Source organism: Canis lupus, chromosome 8 (genome assembly GCF_048164855.1).
Source record: "Canis lupus baileyi chromosome 8, mCanLup2.hap1, whole genome shotgun sequence".
In the NCBI taxonomy this organism is placed as follows: domain Eukaryota; kingdom Metazoa; phylum Chordata; class Mammalia; order Carnivora; family Canidae; genus Canis; species Canis lupus.
Genome location: NC_132845.1, coordinates 58,816,623 through 58,840,436, shown reverse-complemented (window position 1 = coordinate 58,840,436; position 23,814 = coordinate 58,816,623). Strand labels below are relative to the sequence as shown.

The 23,814-nt window shown below is 49.3% G+C and overlaps 1 protein-coding gene across 4 annotated transcripts in view; it reads left to right on the top strand.

Annotated features, from left to right (window-relative positions):
• The window catches only part of GSG1L (GSG1 like), a 202,157-nt gene that overhangs the window by 103,241 nt on the left and 75,102 nt on the right, over positions 1–23,814 (top strand). For 3 of the 4 annotated variants that reach the window (XM_072836277.1, XM_072836276.1, XM_072836275.1), the window contains exon 3: positions 22,806–22,958. In XM_072836277.1, coding sequence (XP_072692378.1) covers positions 22,806–22,958 — 153 coding nt within the window. Of the gene's footprint in view, positions 1–22,457; positions 22,546–22,805; positions 22,959–23,814 lie in introns of those variants that run through there. The other variant, XM_072836278.1, reaches the window with a different exon arrangement.

The following is a 23,814-nucleotide window of genomic DNA, read 5'->3' as shown; positions in this document are numbered from 1 at the left end:
AAATGGACTTTCAAGGTGTTTTCATTAAAGTCTTCTCCCACCCCTCCTCTGTGCCTTTGTCCATTCTGTTCCCTCAGCCACTCTGCTATGCCTGTTGCTATCTGAAAAGATCTCATTTACTTCTTAGCTCATTAATTTTCAATCTCCCCAAGGGAGCAGACTCATTGTTTCGTTCACAGCAATGTCCCCGGCACCTCAAACAGTGCCCGGCATGGTGCTCAATCAACGTTTGTGGAATGAATGAGGACTGCGTGGGCCCATGAGTCCGGGAAGCCAGGGTGACTCTCCACTGTCATTTGTTTGTTCACTATCCTGTCCTGGAAGCCCAATCTTTATTTATGGCCTCACAAGGCCTTCTGCTGTTCATGGATTTCTTTGCTTTCAAATATTTCTTTCATATCTAAAATAGAAGGCTGGCAAATGCCCCCTAAATCACCAGACTTCCTTGGCGGCATGCCACGTGTTCAGACCCCGTCCTGCCCCTCTCTCTACTTCCTATTTTTGAAACCAGTTGTGTATGTGTGCATGCATGTGCACAAGTGTTCGTGTGTGTGTGTGTGTGTGTGTGTGTATGTGCACACACCTCCTCTGGGAAAAAATGCTTCTCTGTCCCTACCAACGGTTGCCCCTTCATTCAAGCTTGGGCTGGCCTTAGCTTCAATCAGTACCTGTGTAGTAGTGGCTTAGTTATACCTGCAATCAGGAGCTCCTTGCTTGGTTGCAGGTAGGTTCTTCTCAAAGCCCATTTGGGATCACAGCCCTTTGATTATCACACAAACGATACAGGAGCAGTAATTACAGGGCTGCAAAGTTGAGCCAGAAGAGTGCTGCCTGCCACTTTGCTGGACTCCTTTCAGACACTTGTTATTTTTCCTTAGGTGTGGGCGTAGCCAGGGGCAATCTTCAAAATATTGAGCAGCTGGTAGGATGCAGGACTGACCAATCAGCCTGGTTGTATCCTTCCTCCCTCATCCACCCACCCCCATTTATATATTATTATTTTAAGTAACAATAGCTCTGACACAGAGGTACGACCTACAGCCAGGCTCATTTGTGTTCGATGCTTTCAAAACATCAGATAAGGAAACCGAGACTCAGAAAGATAGCCATTTTTACATTTTCTGTGACCATCACACTTTAGAGCTACAGAATATTGCATCCAATGATGTACCAAGTTCACATAACAATTCTCCTACTGCCAGGCAATTTATATTGTTTCAAGTCTTTTTTGCTGGTATAAATAATGCAGCTGTGACAGTCTCCATGTCATTAAAATTCCTTGAAGAATTCATTTTGGATGACTATATAATATTTCATATTGTCAACAAAAATGTGTGTACAAGGATACTAATCACATCATTACTTATAATAGCAAAAATTGAATGTAATTAAGCCACACAGAAAAATGCTCCTGAGATGATATTAAGTGAACACAGCAGGGTACAGAATCACATAATCAGTGTGCTTCTGATTATGGAGGGGGAGAAAGGTACAGATGCATGAAAAAAAAAAGAAAAAGAGGGAAATATCCCTAAATTTTACCAGTGGTTATAGCGGGGTGATGACTTTATGTGGAAAATTGTTATTTTCTTATGTTTCTATATTTTCTGAATTCTTTACAATGAGCGTATATTTCTTTAACATTTTAAAAATCATAAAAATTTTTTTTAAATAAATAAGTTCAGTCTGTGCATTTGGCTCATTGCTCTAGCCTAGGGTTTGGCAAACTTTTTATAAAAAGGGCCAGATAGTAAATATCTGATAGTAAATATTGACTTTCTAGGCCATATGATCTCTGTTGCATTTACTCAACTCTGCACTGGCCTGTATAAAAGCAGCTATGACAATTCATAAACAAATGGATGTGACTTTTTCAATAAAACTTTATTTATAAAAATAAGAGGTGGGCCAGATTTGGCCCCTTGGTAATTAATCATTTGCCAATCCTTGTTCTAGTCCACCTTAACTACTGTTTTCCTTTAAAAAATGACATTGTTGGGCAGCCCGGGCGGCTCAGCAGTTTAGTGCCACCTTCAGTCCAGGGCCTGATCCTGCAGACCTGGGATCAAGTCCCACGTCAGGTTCCCTGCATGGAGTTTGCTTCTCCCTCTGCCTGTGTCTCTGCCTCTCTCTCTCTTTTTCTCTTTCTCTCTCTGTGTGTCTCTCATGAATAAATAAATAAAATCTTTTTAAAAAATGACGTTGTTAAATATCACAACAGATACATTCTAATATTTGAATATAGAAAAAGGAATATTTATAAAAATAAGTTCAAAATACCAATAACAAAAATGCAGTGAACATCCATGTACTGATCACCGATTTAAACAATATTGCTATTAGATTCAAAGCCCTGGGTCCCCCAACCCCAGACTCCAGACCCTTCCTTCAAAAGGAACTAGTTTGACCACAAGTTTGTACCTCTCAATACATTGTGTGGTTTTGCTTATTTTTGAACTTTGGATAGATTGGATCATAGTATATGTATTATTCTATAACTTGTTTATGTCTTGTTCTTATGATTCATCCACATTGATGTGTGTACACAATCCATTTCTTTGCACTTCTGCATAGTATTCCTTGATGTGACGATACCATAATTTATCCATCAGACGGTTGATAGCCATTTGGGTGCTTCCATTTTTTTTTTCCATTTCAAACTGTGTTCTGAACATTCTTGAACACATGTTATGGTGCAAGAATTTCTTGCACAAGGGATATCAGGGCTATTGGGTCATAGGACCTGAACATCTTCAACTGCACTAGGTAAAGCCGATTGTTCTCCAAGTGGTTGTATCAACCCATACTCCCTCCACCATGGGATGAGAGTTCCTGTTGTTTCATATTCTCACCAACACTTGCTATCTTCATGCCCTAATAATTTTTTATCTTAATATACTTTTTTATTTATTTATGATAGTCACAGAGAGAGAGAGAGAGAGGCAGAGACACAGGCAGAGGGAGAAGCAGGCTCCATGCACCGGGAGCCCGATGTGGGATTCGATCCCGGGTCTCCAGGATCGCGCCCTGAGCCGAAGGCAGGCGCCAAACCGCTGCGCCACCCAGGGATCCCTTATCTTAATATTGTAATTGCTTATACCACCTTACCTCCCAAAGCTTTGTGAAGTCGGAAGATGCCAGATCTTTAGGCTTAATGCCTAACTGGAACTGGGAGTACTTGAGGAAAAAGAGGCAGGCTCCCACTGGACAAGGTGTGTGTACCTGTACAGTATGTGGGCATCTCTCGCGGGAACACTGGGGATCATTGAGTACGTAATTCATGTAATGCCAGGTCTCAGGCTGTTGGGGCTCAGGCAGGGGTAGGGTTGAGCCTGGAGGTGGTGGTGGTGCGGCCAGGCTGACCCCAGAACAGGGCACTAGCTGCAGGCTGAAATGATGCTGGGATGCAGTCTCAACCTTTCGGGTCCTGTCCTCCGCAAGAGCCCTTCCACCTCAGGGTCTGGAAGGCTCTGCAGCACCAGGGAGCCTGTTCAGATCTCAGCTCTGATATTTAGCAGCTGTGTGACCTTGATCAATCAATGAACCTTCTGTGCCTCAGTTTTTTTGACTATAAAATGGGGGCAATCATAGTACATTCCTCGTAGAGGTTTTTGTGAAGATTGAATCAGTTGAAATAGGTCATTTGATTAGAACAGCACCAGTAAGATAGTAAATAATGTTATCTATTATTATATTTATATTCACATTAACAATAGCTTCAGAATACTAGCTATATTACTGTTGCTGTTGTTATTTCTCCCGAAGAGAAAGAATTCTCTTGGATGTCACAGCATTTATCTTTGTCCCAAATGTGGACCAGACCAGGAGGGGCGAGCAAGGGTATACATCACTTAATTGCTCTGTGATCATGGGTAAGTCACATTGCTTCTCTGAACCTGGGTTTCCCTAGTGGCTAAATGGGACTGCTCATGCCCTCTTCAGAGACTCAGCAGTGCTGGCTTATCTGGGGCAGAGCACAGGGCAGAGTCATGGTGGGTACTGGGTGACTTTTTCCATCATTCCATTGCCCTTGCCCATTCTGAGCAGGGCTGCAGGCAGATAGTGGTGAACAGGGAGTGAGTCCTGATCTCTAGGGTCCACAGTCTCATGAACAAAGCAGATCATGGCATTGTGGCAACAGGAGTAACTGTTATATGTATGGTGCGCTTACTGGTGCCAGACATTGTGTTCAGCCCATCTCGTGGGTTATCTGTGAAGGATAACTGCTGCCATCCTCACCATGGTGAGGCAATGGGCCCACAGCCCTCAGAGCTCTTATGATTATGCCAGGACTTGACCCACCATCTCTGACTCCAGCGTGTCTTAACTGAGCTGTGTTGCACAAGTACAGGAGGGTAAGCCCCTGACCACTGGGGTGGCGTGGGAAGAGGCATTACTGGAGGCATGCATTGGATGAGTTGCTTAAGCTGGGTATTGAAGGATGCATAGGAGTTGGCCAGGCACACCAGAATGGGGACAGGGCGGGCCTGCCAGGCAGATAGGAGAGCACTGGCAAAGGCGCGAGGTGCATGTGTGGGGGATTGAAGAAGAGTCCGTTATCTCTGGCCACAGTAACACTGCATACAAACCACAGCTGTGCAGGGTTGTGGGAATACACAGGGGTAGCTCAAGCTCCTGGGGAGGTTGGCTGGGTGTCCTGCTGATCCTGGCTGGGTCTCCCAGGTGTCTAGGCATAGGCAGAGTGTTGCTGACCTAAGCTGGCCTCAGTGGGGTTGATTAGAACTCAGCCCTACCCTGTGGGTTCTGCATCCTCCAGCAGGCTACCCTGAGCATGAGCTCTTGGTGATGAAAGTAGTACAAGTGAGAAGGCACCCCTGGGTGTGCAATGAGCTAGTGTCTCATCCACTAACACCCCACTGGCCACAGCAAGTCACGTGGCTGAGCCCAAAGTCCACGTGGAGGGTACTGCAGAGGGCAGAGACACGAGGAGGGGTGAAGAATCCGGGCCGCATCTGCAAGCTGCCACACAGGGAGTTGACGGAGGCCGAAGCGCCTGTGGGGTGGTCACGCTGCAGATGAGGTAGCAGAGGTCATTGGGGACGATCTGGGGAGAGTGGAGGGGCCAGCGGGAAGTGGGGAGGAGATGGGAGACTGTGCCGAGCACAAGAAAGGACACAGGCCTGGACCAAGGCAACAGGGGTGGAGACAGAAGAGATTGATTATGCCACTTCTGTCCTATAAAAACCAAGGAGTCAGGCTGAGGCACTCGGTCTGCTACGCAGATGTCACAGATGGCCCCCGGGATATAATTGGCCTTGGCCTCTGCAGAAAGGTTAATTGCTCAGATCACAGAGTCTGAGGCTCGCAGGACTGACAGGAAACCTCCCCAATTAAGGACCGGGAGCTGTGAGCTTCGGTCCCCTCTGGTCACTTGACTAGGCTGTGGGCAGCAGTGGAGGGGCAGAGCGGCGAGAGGCCCTGCCCAGGGAGCTCAGAGCCCCGGAGAGACACTAAGCTTGAGCAAACATTCCGGGGGCTGTGACAGACAGCCTTACAGGGACAGTGGAGGCTAGAGGCTGTTTTGGCTGCAGAAACAGAAAACTCATTCCAACAGGCCTGAGCCAAAGGAGGAATTTGCGGCTCCTGTGACTCAGCGGTCAGGGGTGGAACCCGGTCACACAGCTGGATCCTGTGCTCCCTCCCATCTTCTGACTCTCAGCTGGGCCTTCCTGTGCTGGTCCCATTCTCAGGGGGTGCTACATAGCCCCTAGGAGATGCTCCCCCCACCAACAGTTCCAGGTCTCCATCCTCCCCAGTTGAGCAACCATCAATGGCAAGGGAGCACCTCCTTCCCAGATGTTTCAGCAAAGGTCCGCAACTGGCTCTGATTGGCCCAGCTTGCATCCCAAACCCACCCCTGAACCAATCACTGTGGCCTGGGTCACAGCCCAGCTGGAACTGGGAAGGGGTGGTCTGCCCTACCCCAGTACGAGGGCTGAGAACCAGGGCACAGTGGTTGGTCCCTACAAGGAAAAGCTAATTCTATTCCCAAAACGGATGCGGGTCTGGTCCAGGGTACCAGAGAGGGAGTGGTGGTGGAGACAGGGTATCGGTACCTACCAGGCTCCCAGGAGTCATGTCGAGAAGGCAAGGGCCCTCAGGAACTGTTGTGCGACAGCCCATTTCACAGATGAGGAGACTGAGCCAAGGATATGGTCATCTCGAAGTGGGGAAGCTGCTAGGAAGACAAACAAGATGGTAGAGTGGGGAGGGTCTAGGGAGAGGAAGGTTGGATTGGTGGATAGATTAGGGCCTTTCTGGGTCCTGTCTGAGGAGTTGACATTTTAGTTGAGACCCTAATGGAGAAGAAGAGGCAGCCACGTGAGGATAAGAGGAAAGATCCTTCCAGAGGGAGCAACTAGGTGCAGAAGGTCCGAGACTGAAGCAAACTTGGTCTCTCAGGGACCCAGGCTGATGGACACACCAACATCTCAACACAGGCAGGGGTGAGAGCCGGAAAGGTCATGCACCAGCTTTTTCTATGCATTTTCTTAAAAGTGATGCATATTTCTGCATAGAGCTGGGTGGCCAGTACAAGTCACCCTGTCCTTCCTATCTGCACAGGGGCCTGGGAAACAGAGGGGGGGTGGCATGGTTATCGAGTGAGGAGTAAGTGTGCCTGCAGGGCAAACCCACCATCCCTCCACCACCTTCTACCAGAAACTCTTATTTCAAAAATCTTTGCTGTTTGAAGGGCTGTCTGAAGAATGCTTTAATCTAAATGTTATTACTAATGAGGCCTAATCTATTTTCCCCTATGATTTTAGCTACATTCATTTCTTCTTTTGTGAATTATCTGGAAACCTAACCTCCTGGGCCTCCTTAAGAAAGTTGTTTTTTGTTTTTGTTTGGTTTTGTTTTCCCCCTTAACCTGAATCGCAAGGCATTTGGGAGCTCTGATCTCAAAGGCCCATCCACCTTGCATATTCTCCTGGATTCTCTGATCTTTAAAAATATCAAAGGAAATGCCATTTATATTGGCAAAAGCTTTGTGGGTGCCTCCCAGATGAAAGAATAAACCCCTGAAGTTGGTGAGTCTAGATATTTTTAGACTTTTCTGCTGGAGTGATAAAACCAGGATCCTTTTGGCCAAGGTGGTGATGGGGGTGGGGGTGGCAGGGCAGTGGCAAGAGAAAATATGTTGTCTGGCTCCAGTGTAATAGAGTAAGGGAGACTCAGGGAAGAATCATGCATTAGTTTCCCCCTGCCAAGATGAATACCCTGCTCAGATCGAGGAAGCCCATCCTTTGCACCCTCATGGATAAGCCCTAAAAGATTTCTGCCTACAGACATTTCCCCCCCTCATTCTGTCCATGCCTTGAAGATGCTGACATGGGCTTGCATAGCATTTTTCAATCTGTGGGGTCAAGCCTAGTATACAGTAGGAGCTACGTACGTGTCTGTGGTTAAGAATCAGAAGACCTGGGTTGAAGTCCACTATCTTGCGGAAGTTGTGTGACCTTGTTTGATTCTTGTGCCCCCTCTGGGATGAACTTTTACCCTCTGAAAAATGAAGTACGGTGAACTCAGTTGTGGCTGGGTGTCTGAGTTCTGGGAAGGGTTGGGAACTGGCATCCCAGGGCCCTGCCATCACTCAGCTGTGTTTAGTTGACTCACATGATGTTTGAAAACATTAGAATGCATTGCTGATGTTTCAAAATGCAGAGATTTCACATAAAATCAGGATTTCTGGCTTCTTTTGAAAAGTTGGAAGATCTAGCGATTCTGGGTGCATACTCCTTCCAGTTGGATAGAACCAAGATGCAGCCTCTTCCTTTATCCCAGATATGGGTTGCTCCACCCTGGGATGGACACCCTGGCAGCTGGCCACCAGGTCTTGTCGTCTTCCTGACATGGAAGCAGAGTGTCAGTCCCATTTATTTTTGGACTGTGCCTTTACTTAGGAGGAAATTAAGAGACTTCTCACATCCATGTTCCTTGCAAGGGTGGAAAAGCATGTGCAAAGGCTCTGAGATAGGAATGAGTTTTGTATGCTCGTGGATGGAAAAGGCTAGACAGATGGGTGGTGGGTAGGGTCCTGGGAGGAACTTGACTGTGAGGGGAAACCACTGGAGCATTGATACACTTAAGGAAGGAGGTTTGATTTGCATTCTAGAAAGATCATTTTGGCTGCTGAATGGTGATAAATGTTAGGGGAAGAAAAATAAAAAGGGAAGAAGACTAGAGGATGCTGGTGGAGGGTGTTGGCAATTTGACATAGTGGGATCAAGGAAGACATCACTAAGAAATGATATTTGAGCAACACTTGGAGGAGGGGAGGGAGATCCAAGGGAAAAGCGTCAATTTAGGCAGGGGGAATGACAAGTGCAAAGGTCCTGAGGCAGAGTGTGCCTGGAGCATTGAAAAACAGCAAGGAGGCCAATCTGACTAAAAGGAAGTGAGCAAGGGGAGGGAGGGTAGGAGATAGAGTCAGGAGGGATGGGGGAGTTAAAGGCCATTGCAAAGGTGGCCCCAACAGTGAGTGAATGAATACTGGGCCAGTTGGCATGCACACGCAGAGTGGCTTCATGGAGGATCACAGAGGGTCTCTGTCTTGGCTGGGGCCCTCCTGAGGTCAGGACTTCCGAATATGAGAGTGTGGGGGGGGGTGGATGCTGCAGTCTGTCTACTGAGCCCCGGACTCCTGGCCTGCTCTGTAAGAGTTGAACATTTTGAAACATCAGCAATGCATTCTAATGTTTTCAAACATCAACTTTGAAGCTGCCGTCCCTCCATAGCCCCCGGGACGGAGTCTCCCCACCTTGCGCTGTGAATAGGTTCCACCTGGGACCATCGGTGTGTTGCAATGCTGGGCATAAGGGCTGATGGAGTCAGGTGGGGGTTTGGGCCACCTTAGGTACTTGCCTTCATGGGACACATGTCAGACTAGTGGGGTCCTCAGGGCTGAAGCCTCTGCTGCTTCCTCGGCCACAGATTCTTTTTTTTAAAAAAGATTCTATTTATTCATGAGAGAGAGAGAGAGAGGCAGAGACACAGGCAGAGGGAGAAGCAGGCTCCATGCAGGGAGCCCGACGTGGGACTCGATCCCGGGTCTCCAGGATCACGCCCTGGGCCAAAGGCAGGCGCTAAACTGCTGAGCCCCCCAGGGATCCCCTCGGCCATAGATTCTACCCTTGCCTTCAGGGATCCCACCACGGTCTCCCCGCAGGTCAGCATGGACTGCAGGCTGCGCCTCCCTGCTCTCTCTGAGTGGCGGTGGCACGATCTTGTGGACAGGCACCCAGGTCTGACCCTTCCACCCCCCACAGGAGGCTTCCCCCAGCTCCCACTGCCCGCCGGATGAAGTGGCCTCCCCTGGCCAGTTCTGGCTTTCACACTTGGCCCCTGTGGTCCAGCCATGCTCGTAGTCCTAACTCCTGCTCTTGGTCTGCTCTGCCTTCCCTGGACCCTCCTCTAGAAACTTCCCGGACTGCCCAACCTGGCCCAGGCTGGCTCCTGGCAGCAGCCTTTCACGGCGGCGTTCCAGGTCTGGGGCAGAGCCAGCACTGAGCCACAGTGAGGCTCTATGTCCACATAGGCCGAGTCCACACTGTAACCCTTGATGGGGGTGTTATTGGCATTCCATTTTACTGATGAGGAAACTGAGGCCCAGCAAGATTTACATAACTCGCCCCAGATCACACAGCTGGCAAGTGGAGGAGGTGGGATTTGAACCAACCAGATTGGCTGCCCTCCTCTTCTCCCTCCTTGGCGCAAACCTCCCTGAGCCTACTGGTTCCCGTCACTAAAGCCCATGGGGTCTACACTGCCAGCCTCACCACCACCGCTCCTATCCCAGCCTCCAAAGTCACATTCCCCTTGGCATCGGCCTCTGAAGAAATCTGCCTCCCTCTCCACACACAGAAGGATCTGGATCTCCAAAGCATGTGGCCTCTTCTCATCTCCATCCTCATTCTCCGTGACCTTTGGGTGGCATTCATAAAAGTGGCTCCTCCTTCTTGGATCACTTGCTTCTCTTAGCTTGCTGCTGAAGGAGTCTGGCTGCCTCTTCTTCCTCTATGCTTGTGTCATTTCGTCATTCGTTCATTTAACAAATATTTACTGAGTGCCTCCTGTGCCATGCCAGACACTGTCCTCAAAGACAGTGCTGAACATGCCAGACAAAATCTCTGCCTGCATGGGGTTCTCATTATGGAGAGGGAACAGGCCACACATAAGTGAACTACCAGATAACATCATTTCAAATAATGAAAAACAAAACAGGGTAAAGTGTTGAAAGTGACATATGTGTTGGGGTGGTAGCTACTTTAGATGGAATAGTCAGTGACATCTGAGCTGGGAAGCAGTCAGTCAAGCAATGTTAGGGGATAAACATTCTGGACAGAGGGCACAGCAAGTGCAAAGGCCCTGAGGTGGCTGGAGTGTGGTGGGTAAGGGGACATCCAAGGGTATACAGTGGCTTGACAACCTGGTGGGATCTTGAAAGCCAGGCGGGGAGTTGGGGTTTATTTCAAGTGCAATGGGAACTCTCCAGAAGGTTACAACAAAGGAGAGACTTACTCAAGATAGTACTGAAGTCCTAGCCACAGCAATCAGATAAGAAAAAGAAATAAAAGACATCCTAATTGGTAAGGAAGAAGTAAAACTTTCACTATCTGCAGATGGCATGATACAAACATAGGAAACCCTGAAGACTCCACCAAAAAACTACTGATAAATAGAACTATTTAAATAAACAGATAAATAGAACTGATAAATAAATTGAGTAAAGGTGCAGAATATGAACTCAATATACAGAAATCTATTGCATTTCTATACATTAATGATGAAATAGAGAAATGAAGGAAGCACTCTCATTTACAAATGCACTATAAAGAATAAAATACCTAGGAATAAACTTTACCAAGTAGGTTAGAGACCTGTACTCTCTGAAAACTATAAAACATTGATGAAAGGAATTGAAGATGACACAAACAAATGCAAAGATATTCCATGCTCATGGATTAGAAGAACCAATACTGTTGAAATGTTCATACTACTGAAAGCAGTCTACAGATTCAGTGCAATCCCTATCAAAATGCCACCAGTATTTTTCACAGCGCTAGAACAAATAATCCTAAAATTTGTATGGAACCACAAAAGACACCAAATAGCCAAAGCAATCTTGAGAAAGAAGAACAAAGCCCGAGGTATCACAATCCCTGATTTCAAGATATATTAATGGCATTTATATTTTTAGAAGATCCCTCCATCTCAGAATGTGGCCCATGCAGCAGAACCACCAGGGGTGCTTTTTTAACATGTGGATCCCCACCTCTGCCCACATCTGTGGCATCGGCTTCCTTGGGGGCAGCCTGGGAATGTGCATTTTAACAAGCACTTGCAAATTTGAGAACCGCTGCTTCAGGCAGAGATTCTTTTTTTTTTTTTTTTAAGATTTTATTTATTTATTCATAAGAGACACACAGAGAGAGGCAGAGACACAGGTAGAGGGAGAAAGAAGTAGGGTCCCTGCAGGGAGCCCGATGCCGGACTCCATCCCAGGACCCCCGGGGTCACGCCCTGAGCTGAAGGCAGCCTCTCAACCAATGAGCCACCCAGGCGTGCCTTCAGGCAGAGATTCTTAACTTGGAAATTACCAAGGGGTAGCAGACAAAATTCAGGGGATCCAAGAGTTTGGGTGGCAAAATATTACATCTCTACTCTCATAGCCTCTAATTGGCAGTCTGTAGTTCCCTCCTAGCCCCACCTGGGACTTTGACACCAATCAGAATCAGAGTTTTCACGACACATTACAGGGTTTGTAGAGATCTCGAAAATACCACTTCCCTCCTCACTGCTTTGAAGCCATGGGAGTTATTAGACCTTGTTATTTCATGCATTAATAAAGAAGCATGTAGGTTAATATTATACATCTGACTTTTTAAAAAATGTCTTGATAACTCCATTTCAATATAATTAGTTTCCTTTGCAATTCTATATATGTTTGTTTTATGCATTTAAAGACGTTATTCAGAGGAAGAACCCTTAGGTTTCATCAGCTGTCATAGAGGTGTGCGGCCCAGAAAGGGTGCAGAACTCCTGTAGGGAGCTGGAGGCAGGGAGAGGGGGGCACGCAGGCAGAGCTGGATGCCACTCCTGACTCCCCTTGCCAATGCTGTGGGACCTTGGGCAAATTACTTTCCTCCTCTGTGCCTCTGTGTCCTTACCTATAAGGACCTATTTCTAATGCTTGTTGCACCTATTTCTAATGCTTGTTGGAAGGACCCAGCCAGGCCCCCGGGGGCAGGGGGCGGGGGCACCAGGACGTGCCTTTCATTCCACTGGCATGTGCTCATTGAGGCTAGCTGAGGGGGGCGGAGCTGGACTTGCTGTGCTCTGAATCCCAGCTCTGCCGCTTGCTAGCTGTGACTCTGGGCTGAGTAATGAGCCACTCTGTGCCTCAGTTTCCCCTCCATAACTTGGAGGTAATAATAGCACCCAGGTCATAGGGTGTTGTGAGATGAAATGAGTTTCTATTTGCAAGAGCCCAGTCTGGTGGTTGGCGCTCCTTAGGCGAAATATAACATGGTCATTATTGGGTGTGTGTCTCACCCCTGAAGTTAAATTTGGAGTTCCCGGAGGGCTGGATCCAAGTCCTGTTCCCCTCTGCATTGTGCATACTACCTGACACAGAGTCTGGATTTGGGAAATATGTTTCCTGCATGACTGCTCTTTTTTTCAGGGTGAAGCCACACCCTAGAGGTCAAGATCACAGAGGGCAAATCAGATGCCACCAGGGCCACAAGGGACCCCGGATTCTTTAAGGGGGCCACAGGGAGGGACAGAGCAGAGGGCTAGAGCACAGCTAGTCTTGGGGTCCTGGGCAAAAACTGAATCTGGATAATCCAGTTGACAGGATCTTCCCACCACCCACTGAGCCTGTCATCTTCCCCAAGCCCTGACCATATCTGTCCCCAATTGAATACTGGCTTCTTTCTTTCCTCTCACTATTTCCTTCCAGCTCCATTGTAAAGGTCTCTGCTCACCCTCAGGGTGATTCCCTGGGCTGTAGCCTCTACTGTGGGATACTACAGGGAAGGGTGGGGAGTGTGGCAAACTGCAAAGTACCTGCCTCGCCTGTGGGAGTAGCCACCCCTCGGCTCTAGCCGATGTCTTCAGGTGGTGGCATAGTCCCGGCCTGCTGGGTTTCCACAAGAATCTAGATTCTCATGAGGCTTTCCCATTTTGAAATGTTGGCATGGAATTCAAAATTTTTAAAATACCACGTAGACCCAGAGAGGAAGACACACACACACACACACAGGCCAACAGACAGAGAAAGAGAGGAAACAAAAAACTCCAGAAAATAGAAGAACAACAAAAAAATCTCAGAAACTTGTTCTTGGGCCAGTATGCAACTTCTGACCTACCCTGCTCTATTTCCTTCACCTGCACAGCAGCCCCATTTGGGGAGAAGGGGAGGCCCAGGGAGGTGAGAGCACTTGCCCAATACAATGAGGTGGTGGGGGAGGTGGGCAGCATGGGGCTGGGGGCCAGAACCCAAACCTGGCCTTCTAAGCTTTTCCCACTACACTGCAGCTACCAGCCTCCTCTCAGACCCCAGCCTGTGTGGGCCAGAGCTTATGTCCAAGGCCAGCTTCTGGACTCTAAAGAGAAAGAAGACTCATTGCAGTGTGGTGCTGAAGGCCAAGGTCACTATGACACATCTCAAATGCTCAGTGACTGTCCCCGGATTCCAACAGAGCGGTTTCTAAAGGGCATGTCTGCTAGAGTCATTTCTAAATTGACAGGGACTGGAGCCTTGCGGAACTCTGGGGGCAGTAAGGCATTGTCAGAATCCGTTCTGGTGATAAACTAGTTTGTCCACTTGAGAGCTCGGAGGAGAAGGACTCATTCCTTGGGGCTCAGAGTGTCAGCTTGATACACCCACATTTGCTGAGGCCCTACAATGTGCCAGGAACCAGACTAGGGGTGGGCTTTGCAGCCATGATCTTCTTGACTTGTCCAGAGAACGTGCAAGCTTGGTCGTGTTGATTCCATCTTATAGTCAAAGAGACTGAGGCTCAGAGAGGTTAGATAAAGATCCAAGGTCAAATCCAGACCTCTATGACCCCAAGACTCTCTCCATCTTAGCACGGCATCTACCTGGAAGGAGTGGAGAGACCATCTTCTTTGCTGAGGGGGATCCGAGGGCCAGAGCAGGGGCTGGGGTGGTCAGGAGAGGCTTCTTGGAGGAGGTGACCTTCTATGAAGAAAAAAGGTATATTAGTTTCTCTTTGCTGTTGTAACAAATAGCACAAACCTAACGACTTAAAACAGCATAGATTTCTTATCTTGCTGTTCTGGGGATCAGAATTCTAAAATAAGCCTCATGAGGCTAAAATCAATCACAGTGCAGGAGTGTGTTTCTTTCTGAAGGCTACAGGTGAGAAACTGTTTCTTCGCCTTTCCAGCCTCTGGAGGCTGCTTGCGTTCCTATGCTCGTGACTAACCCCATAGCACCCCAACCTCTGCTTCTGTTGTCCTATCTCCTGTTCCTGAATCTGACTCTCTGGCCTCCCTCTTATAAGGACCCTTGTGATTACATGGGGCCCACCTAAATAATCCAGGATAATGTCCTCGTCCCAAGATCATAATCACATCTGCAAAGTCCCTTCTGCCACATAAGAGAATATATTTGCAGGTTCTAGAAACCAGGATGTGGGTATCTTTGCAGACCCTTATTCAGAAGCAGATGACCCCACCAGAGGCCAACACTTCGAGGGCTGGAGTCAAGCCTGAGGCTCCAGAGGGCATGGAATGTTCAGCAAGCAGCCGTGCTGAGGGTTGCTGGTGGGCAGAGCTGCTTAGGTCCCACTTTTCAAGGGCATCAAATGCCACATCGGGACATTTGAACTTCATCCTCCAGAGCAGTGCTCCTCACACTTGAACGTGCATCTGGATCAGCTGGGGATCTGGTGAAAATGCAGACCGTGAGTCAGTAGGTCTGGGCGGGGACCTAGAATCTGCATTTCCTATAGGCTCCCAGGGGCTGCAGCTGTTGCTGCTTTGTGAACCAAGGCTCTAGAAAAAGATGGTGATGCAGAAAACAGTTCCACCCAGACTCTGTGTTTCCAGAGCATCACACTCGTTGGCATTTGAATGGCATTCTCTTCCCAAGCCCTCTGCTAGCTAACGTTTTTGCACATCCTACAAGAGCGGCCACTGAGGATCGCCACCATGACCTCCAGTCCAAGCCTAAAAGGTTCCGTCTGACTCATTGAAGGAAGTTTCCCAGCGCTGTGACACCAGCAACTCACCAGTCTTCTCAGGCCTTCATGCAAAGGATGTGGCGCTGGGGTGGACAAGATGACTCGGGAATAGCTCTCAGATCCCCGCTCTTGGCTCCATTATATCAATGTGGGCATATTTTTAGAGCTGAATTGTCTTTTCTTTTAATCTAACTCTTTGAAAATTGGCACCCTGGTGTGTGGGGTGGCGTGGTATTTGCTGGAACCCCTCCCCCCATCCCTGAGCAAGCTGGATAACCGAGGGTTTGCTGGGTATTTCACTCCTACATGGAGATATGTGAGGACCATGTAGGGTCTTAAAATGTTACTTCGACGCAACGCATCCAGGATAGAAATGCCTTTAGACATCATTGTATAGAGGGCTGTAAACTCAGACTCATGAGAGCTAGACGGGAGCCAAGAAAGGGTGACGGGAACCCTTCAGGCGGGGTCTGTGCTGACCCAGACCTATGTGCCCTGTCTCAAGCGAGCAGCCCCAGCTCAGCCCTACAGTCATCAGCATATGGGAATGCAGGTCCAGTATTGCTGCATCCACTCATTTTGCAAACGAATCCAGAAACCTGGATGAAATTTTATGTGAAGTCTCCTATTTTTAAATGTTGATAATGAATTCAGATATTTTTAAAATATGTGTGGGCCAAACAAGACATTTTTGTGGGCTGGATTCGGCCTGTTGGCAGCTTGTCTGAGAAGCCACTTGTTTTACTGGGGGGGAAACTGAGGCCCACAGAGGCACAGGGGCCTTCTTGAGGTCCCGCAGCATCGGCTGGAATGCAGGGCTGCTGAGTTCCAACTGACCATCCATCCTCTCGCTGTGGCTCCTCTTCGGGCCACCTCCTTCCCCCTCCAGACCTCAATCCCCGCACCTCTCTGAGGGTTACCCTGCTCCCCAGTCTTGCAACATCCAGCAACCTGGGATGTTGACATGGCTCCCCCTCCCTACCCCAGTGCCCTCAACTGGTTTTGTGACATGGGTGCATCCTAACTCCTCTCTGGGCTAACATCTCGTGGAGATGGAGCGCTGGGGGTTCAGTGGCCCCCAGAACCCCTCCCTGCAGGTCCCTGAAGCCTCCCAGCCCCTGAGCATCCCCACCTCTGAGCTTCAGTATTGACATTCTGCAAACAGCAGCTGTCATGAAGCCATTTCCAGCCCCAGAGGTCCTGGCCCACGTCATTTACATGATTTAACATGCTGGGTTTCGGGGGGCGTGTCTCTGAGCCCACAGCCAGCAGCCACTGCACCATGACTTATTGATTTGACATATTAAACTGATGGATTTGGGGGGGGAATATTTTATCTTGAAATGCCATGGTGCTTTGGGATTTCATATGATTTTGCAACAGTTCCCCTCTGCTCCCCAGAAGGGTTTTATTTGTCCAGTGGCTGGGATGCACTTGTTCTGGCTGCCTACTCCTTGGCCACATCCCATGGGAATAACAACAAAGACAATAATAGTAACAGCTCGTGCTTACATAACACCTGCTGTGTGCCAGGCACTGCCCTAAGCACTTTGCTCATCTATTAACTCGCTTTGTCTTCACACAGCCTGCAAAGTGGGTACTACATCCACTCCCAATTGTCAAGTGAGAACACAGGTTCAATGGGAGTGTGTCACTTGCCCCGTCTGCCAGCTAGTACCCAGTAGAGCCAGGCATCAACCGAGGTGAGCCGGCCCAGGTCCCTGTTTTTCATGCCTGTGCCCCACTGCCACTTATAATTATCCTAATTGCTCATAATTATACTTATTAGGAAGTAATAGTAACACTTAGCTTCCTTGAATACTTCCCAAGTGTCAGGCTTGTGTGATTTACAGATCTTGTCTCATTTAATGCTCAGGACAGATCTATTATGCCCATTTTTCAAATGAGGAAACCGAGGGACAGAGGCATAAGGCCCCCGGCCAAGATCGTACATCCAAGACACAGTTCCCACCCGTGATCTCCCACTCAGCCAAACTGGTCCTGGAAACTCTCTTAGCAAGGGAGGGACCGGGGCGAAAGGGAAATTGTTCTTGAAAACCCATCAATTCCATCAATGGAGGGTCAGAGTTGGTGTTATGAAGCTGTTTTTTAAAAAGGCAAAAAGAGCAGCTAACAGGATTAGCTGTCACCCCACGGGCCCCGTACCTGATGAGAAGCCATTTCATTTCTTCTGCCCTGGGAGGTCACCAGTTCTCGGCTGTAAATCGAGCCATTCGTGCCAAAGTCAGAGACTCTAAGCAATCATCTCTGTGATTCCTTAGACTTTCTGGATGTCACCAAGGCAAGACCCCACTGTCCCGGCTAGAGGCTGCCAGCCCACTGTCCTTTCAGATTTCCTTTATTCACACGTGTGGGCATCCATAACAGGAATAATCATGATGAGCACTGATTGCAGGCCAGGCCCTATGCAGTGGTTTCCAATGTTTAATTATTCAAGTTCCACCTTCTCTGTGTTTGCCACACGCCAGCATCTACCATCTAGCATTGACTCAATCTTCTTCTGAAGTTGACTCACTTTTCTCTTTTTTTAGGGGGGTAGGAGGGACAGAGGGAAACGGAGAGAGAATCTCAAGCAGACTCCATGCACAGCATGGAGCCCGACGCAGGCCTCCATCTCACGACCCTGAGATCATGACCTGAGCCAAAATTAAGAGTTGGACACTTAACTGAGCTTAACCCAGGCGCCCCTGAGGTTGACTCGCTTTCTTATACGTACATTAAAAAGGGAACTTTTGATCAGTGGTGCTCATGTTTGAGGGTTCGTCAAGATCGTCTGGAGAGCTTGTTACAACAGTCAGGTCCCGAAGCCCAAGAATTAGCATCACACGTTGTTGCGTGCGACTGCAGGTTGGGGCCCACGCTGAGACTGCTGGCTGAAACTACTGCTCTAATTGGATCCCTTGCCAAAAACCATGATGTGTCAGGGAGGGTCCCTGCAGGAAACAGAATCCCCCAAATGGTTCAAATGAAGGCACTTTAATGAAAACGTCCTTATAGAGGCATGGGAAGGGCTAAGAGAGTCTGAGGCCCCCAAAGGCTGGCTATAGAAGGGAGACGTTACCAGTCTTGGGTGGGAAGGAGAAAGGGTGGGAAGACTGTAAGAGCCACAGCTGCTTTGCTCCCACAAACTTTGGGAGCTGTCATAGGAAGAGAATGAAACCTCTGCCAGAGAAGGGGCTCAAGACAGGGAGCAGGGCAGAAACACACTGACTTCTCTCTTCCCACCCTCCGATTTCTAGCCAGTGCCCCTCATTGCTCATCCAGAGGGCCAGGCAGCCTGGGGGTGGGTTCCTAGGAGTCAGGTCCCTGGGGCACAGAACAGGGTGGAGAAAGGTAGAGAGCAGTGGGTGGGGGAGAATGGGAGAGGATGGGGCTGATGGAGAATCACCAGCCCAGGAGGAAATCGTCTAAGTGTCCTTCACGTTGACCTAGGAATTGCCCAAGATTTTGAGCCCTCTCACGGTTTTAAACAATTAACAAGTGCTAGAAAGGTGTTAAGGACACATTAGCACCAAACAGAGACTCTTGATTGAGGTGATAAGAATTTTTAAAATAACAGAGAAGTGAGTAGCTTTTTCACTTTTTGACTCAGACAATTTCTCGTGGTACCTCCCACCCCACCCAGGAAACACAGATGTGTAGATGGCACCCCCCAGCGTTACCCACTTGGAGTACTTAGCTCTCATCAGGCATTGGTTGAGGGCTGCAGCTGGGGGTGGAGGGTGGAATCAATCCCCCCACACACACACCCTGTCTAGCCTGCTGTGAAGGTGGGTGAAGGTGGGGGTGGGCGCTGGTGACCAGGGCAAGCACTGGGCCAGAGAGGGCCATATGCCGGGAGGGGGCAGTGTGCGCGGAAGTGCTGTGGCAGGGGTGGGTGGGGCACCCATCATGTCAGCCTCACGGCCCTCTTCCCAGCCTGTTCCCTTGGGGACTGATGTTCATGAGTGTCTCAACCACCCTCGTGCCTCCAGTTACCATCTCTTTGACAATCATTTAATGAGTGCCCATGTCTTGCCAATGCCTGCACCTTTCTGCCTGAGCTCCAGGTACATCCTGGACATCCTGCCGGAGGTCCTGCAACTGATGTGGAAGCCCACTGTCTTCCTGCCTTAGGATCACCTCATTCTCAGTGAAGAACATTCACCATCTGCACAGTTGCCCAAGCTGGACACATGGCCCCACTCTGGACTCCTTCCTGTTTTTTGTGACCACATTCACAGTCAGAGTCTGCTGAGCCCATGCCTTGGGGGTTATCAGGTTCCCCACTTGTCCTCACCCCCACTGTTGCCATGGCAGGCCACCATCATCTCTTGCATGGAGCATAGCAGGGACCTTCAGCTGGCCTATCCACCCATGCATCCTTCCTGAGCGGACCTCTTGATGGGGGGATCCTCCCTTTGTTGAGACCCTGAGGACCCCACTGGCCTCTGCCTCGTGGGTGAAGCCCACCTTCCACAGCTTGGCTTTTGGCATCCTCATGGCCTATTTTCCCTTGTGACGTCCTTCCTCCCACCCATCCCCCAACATCTGGGGGCCAGCTGGCCTCAGGATTGTTGAGTACTGAAGCCCACCCTCTCCCCCATCCTGGTTCAGGAATTGCTTGGGATGCTGGAAAGCATGTAGATGAGAGTCATGGCCAGGGACCCCTGTGTCCCTCAGCTTAGATGGGCCCTTCTGACCAGCCCAAGAGCAGAGAATAATATGATTTCAAAGTGGCTACTCCATCCTGCCAACTTATAGCCATGACAGGTCCTGGCGTCAGAGAGGTCCAGTTTTGAACCCAGATGGTACCACTATCTAGCTGTGTAGACTAGTTGCTTCGTCCCTCTGAACCGAAGTTTGCTCATCTGTAAAGTGGGTGCTACCTCCCTACTCATAAGGGTGTTAGGAGGATAACATGTGAGTGCCAGTGTCTGAGGTCAGGTTCCCTAGATGTAGACACTGAGATGAGGATTCATGTGTAAGTCATTTACAAAGGAAATGCCCCAGGGGAGAGGGGTGAGAGAATTGGGGGAGGCAGGGCCAGGGAAATAAATCTGGAAAGAATAAGAGCCTAAGTAACTGTAACCAGGAAATATAGTGCCTGTTTCTCCATAGTTAACTTACTTATTTTCTGAGTATCTGAGCCCCTGACGCCCATCACACCCCTCAGCCCATCTGAAAAAGCAGAGCTGAATGCTGCTGTGAGGGCAAGTGGGAAGGGTGGAGGCCTGGCCTGGGCCCATGTAGGCAGGGATAAGAGCACCATCCCCTTGGGGAGGGGGAGTAGGGATGCTCTGGGGGAGGCACTGAGTCAACAAGCAGCACAGTGGTGAGGGGCGGCCTCCGCCTGCCACCAGGATGACAGCAGCTGGAGGTGAAGGCTGCTGGGAGGGAGGCCAGGCCTCCGAGGGAGCTGCCGCCCTCCTGGTGTGGCTCAGCTCACCCCGTATCTCCTGCCTTCCTCCCTGCTGCCTCCGTGGGCCTTGGGCCAGGGAAGGGCCTCGGAGGCTATGAGTGTGCCGTGCCAGGGGGTGTTTTAACAACATCCAGGCTGCCAAGAGCACATTATTCTTTTACAGAAATCCAAGGGATTGCCCAGGAGATATGATATTTTTGTAGCCAAAAAAAAAAAAAAAAAAAAAGAAAAAGAAAGAAAGAAAGAAAGAAAAGAAAGGAAAAAAAAAAAAAGAAGGAAAGAAAAAAGAAAAAAGAAAAAAAGGAATTTCTCCACAGCTCTAAAAGCCCGTGTGCTAGGAATGATAGTGGGTGTTCCAGAATCTGGATTCTTCATCAGGGAGCAGATAAGGACTGAGAATTTTCTGTTTGTTTGCTTCATTCACTAAATGGTATATTTTGGATGTCCCTAGGACATTTCTGGTGGAAGGAACAATTTATAAAAGCAGAGAGGTAGGAAAGACATGTTTGACAAGTTTGGAAAACAGAAAAGCTGAAGATCGGGACTCTTTGTTGTAAGGGATAGAAATTCCACCTCAGACTGGCTTCGGCAAAGATAAGGACTTAACTGGTTCATGTGACTGAAAGAACAAATGACAATAGCTTCAGGCATGGCTGGATCTAGGGGTTCAAACAATGTCATAGGACATAATCCTCATCCATCTCAGCTCTGCCTTCCCTGGCATTGGTTCTCCTTTCACAAAGGCCCTTGCTCCTTGGTGACTCAGTGAGTTCCATCCTTCCACCCTCCTAGGCTCAAACCCAGGAGAAAGAAAGGACTTTTCTTCGCCAATAGTTTCAGCAAAAGTCCTGTGACTGACTCTCATTGAACTGACTTGGGTCATGTGTCCATCTCTGGCTGGCCAGGCCTGGTCCATAGTCCCTTCTCTAAAGTGTGGGGCTTGCTCTAACACTGGTTAGTGTGGCTTTAAGGTAGGTCGTGTGATGCGTTACATTTTCTCATGCCCATCCTTTTTCTCAGAAATCTTATCTGCTCCCACGATTCCATTTCTCCCTCTTGACTCTGTCTCTATCCTTGGACCTCACTCAACCCCCCTGGGCTCTATTTCCAGGGGACCATGGTGGGGGCATGTACCTCTCATACAACAACAGTAATATCATACATTGAGCTGTCACTAGATGCTAAGCACAAGCTCTTCACATTGCTGTGTAGTGGAATCCTCACAGCATGACAATATTATGAAATAGGTGTTACTATTATCTTTGTTTTCTCCATGAAGAAACAAAAGCATAGAGAGGTTCATTCTTAAATCAATGACTAGAGTTCGGGGTGGGGGGTCATGAGGCTCTGGTTGGCTAGATAGGAATCATGTGCTTGACCATGGAGCCAAGATGTGAGTCAGCTGCAACTCAACTACACAGACCAAGAGAAGGGAAAGGACACTCCAAATGAAAAACATGTGGAATGAAGGGAGCGAGAATGTGGGGTGGGAGAAACAGAATATGCCCCCTAAACTAGGTGGTAAATGATGGCAGTCCAAATTGGAGAAGTTTGGGAGGAAAGGGAGCTGTGCTAGCATAGGATCCACAAAGACTTGGGCAGCGAAGCCAGTGCAAGGACAGAGGTGCAGCTGGCCTTCAGGAACAGCTGGAACCAGGCACTCACACTCTCATCCCATTGGCCAACACTAGGTCATGTGATCACACTGGACCAATCAGCTACGCCCAGGAAGGCAGCCCCACTTTTTTAGAGCAGGGCTGCTGGGGGGTGGGGGGGGGGTTGGTTAGCCACGAGGTTGAAGCTGGGGAAGGAGCCGTAGTAGTTTCTAGAAAAAGGGGGATACGGTACTGGGCAGACGAAAATGTAGGCGCATGCTTGTAGCTGCAGGTGATGGAGAACCCCGCCCTGACCAGTGTAACCATAGGGAAGCACTCGGGACTGGTGGTTGGCCCAGTGACGTCACCCTTCTGGTTGCTCTTCATCCTAAGGCCGGTGCCCCCACCCCCGCCCCCCGGGCCATCAGACGGCTGCCAGGAGCGGAGAGGGACTGCGTCCATCTGCAGGGCTGGGGGGTCCTCCCTGCGGTCAGGACGGGCCGATGCCCATGGCATCCCTCCTCTCACGGCCACTCTGCGCCTGTCGTGCAGGGGTCCTGTGGCTGTCGGTGGTCTCCGAGGTGCTCTACATCCTCCTGCTGGTGGTCGGCTTCAGCCTCATGTGTCTCGAGCTCTTCCACTCCAGCAATGTCATCGACGGGCTCAAGCTCAACGCCTTCGCAGCTGTCTTCACGGTGCTGTCAGGTAAGGTGGGGGGGCCTCAGGTGGTGCAACCTAACCCCGGGCTTCCGGCAGAGCGGACCCCGCGGGGTTCCCGGGCAGCCCTGGGGCCGAGGCCTGGCGCTCCCACCCGGTGACCGTGCACCAATCACTGCCCTTCTCTGAGCCTCCGTGTTACAGTTTGTAAAATAGGATTTGTCTGCTCCCCTGTTCACTCATTCGGTGGTTATTGAATCACTGTGCTAATAATAAGTACTGGGAGGGGGGATCCCTGGGTGACTCAGCGGTTTGGCTCCTAACTTTGGCCCAGGACCTGATCCTGGAGTCCCGGGATTGAGTCCCAGGTTGGGCTCCCTGCATGGGGCCTGCTTCTTCCTCTGCCTGTGTCTCTGCCTCTCTCTCTCTCTCTCTCTCTCTGTGTCTCTCATGAATAAACAAATAAAATCTTTTAAAAAATAATAAATACAGGGGTTTTAGTGATGAACAGAAAGGGTCAGTTGTAGTCTTCCTGGAGCTTAACACATGTGGGAGAGAGAGGTGGATTAGCTTGAGATGTATTCAGGAGCTGAACACCGAACAGTCTAGTGATGGATGGTATTTGGGGGATGAAGCAGAGAGAGGTGCTTTATTAGAATGAGGGGATGGTGGTGTCTCCTGTAAGGATATAAAAGGGGGGCCTGTTTGGGGTGGCAGGCATATCACTCATCTGCTTTAGCTTATTTGCCTTTGAGACATTCTTGTGGAAGCTGAAGGAGCAAACACCCCTGGAAGCTCAGGGGCTAGTGTGGGGTGGGCAGAGATTGTGTGTCACGGCCACAGCTGAGGACTTTGAAGGTTTTAGGGAGAACGGGATGCTCCGAAGCATGATATGACTCAGGGA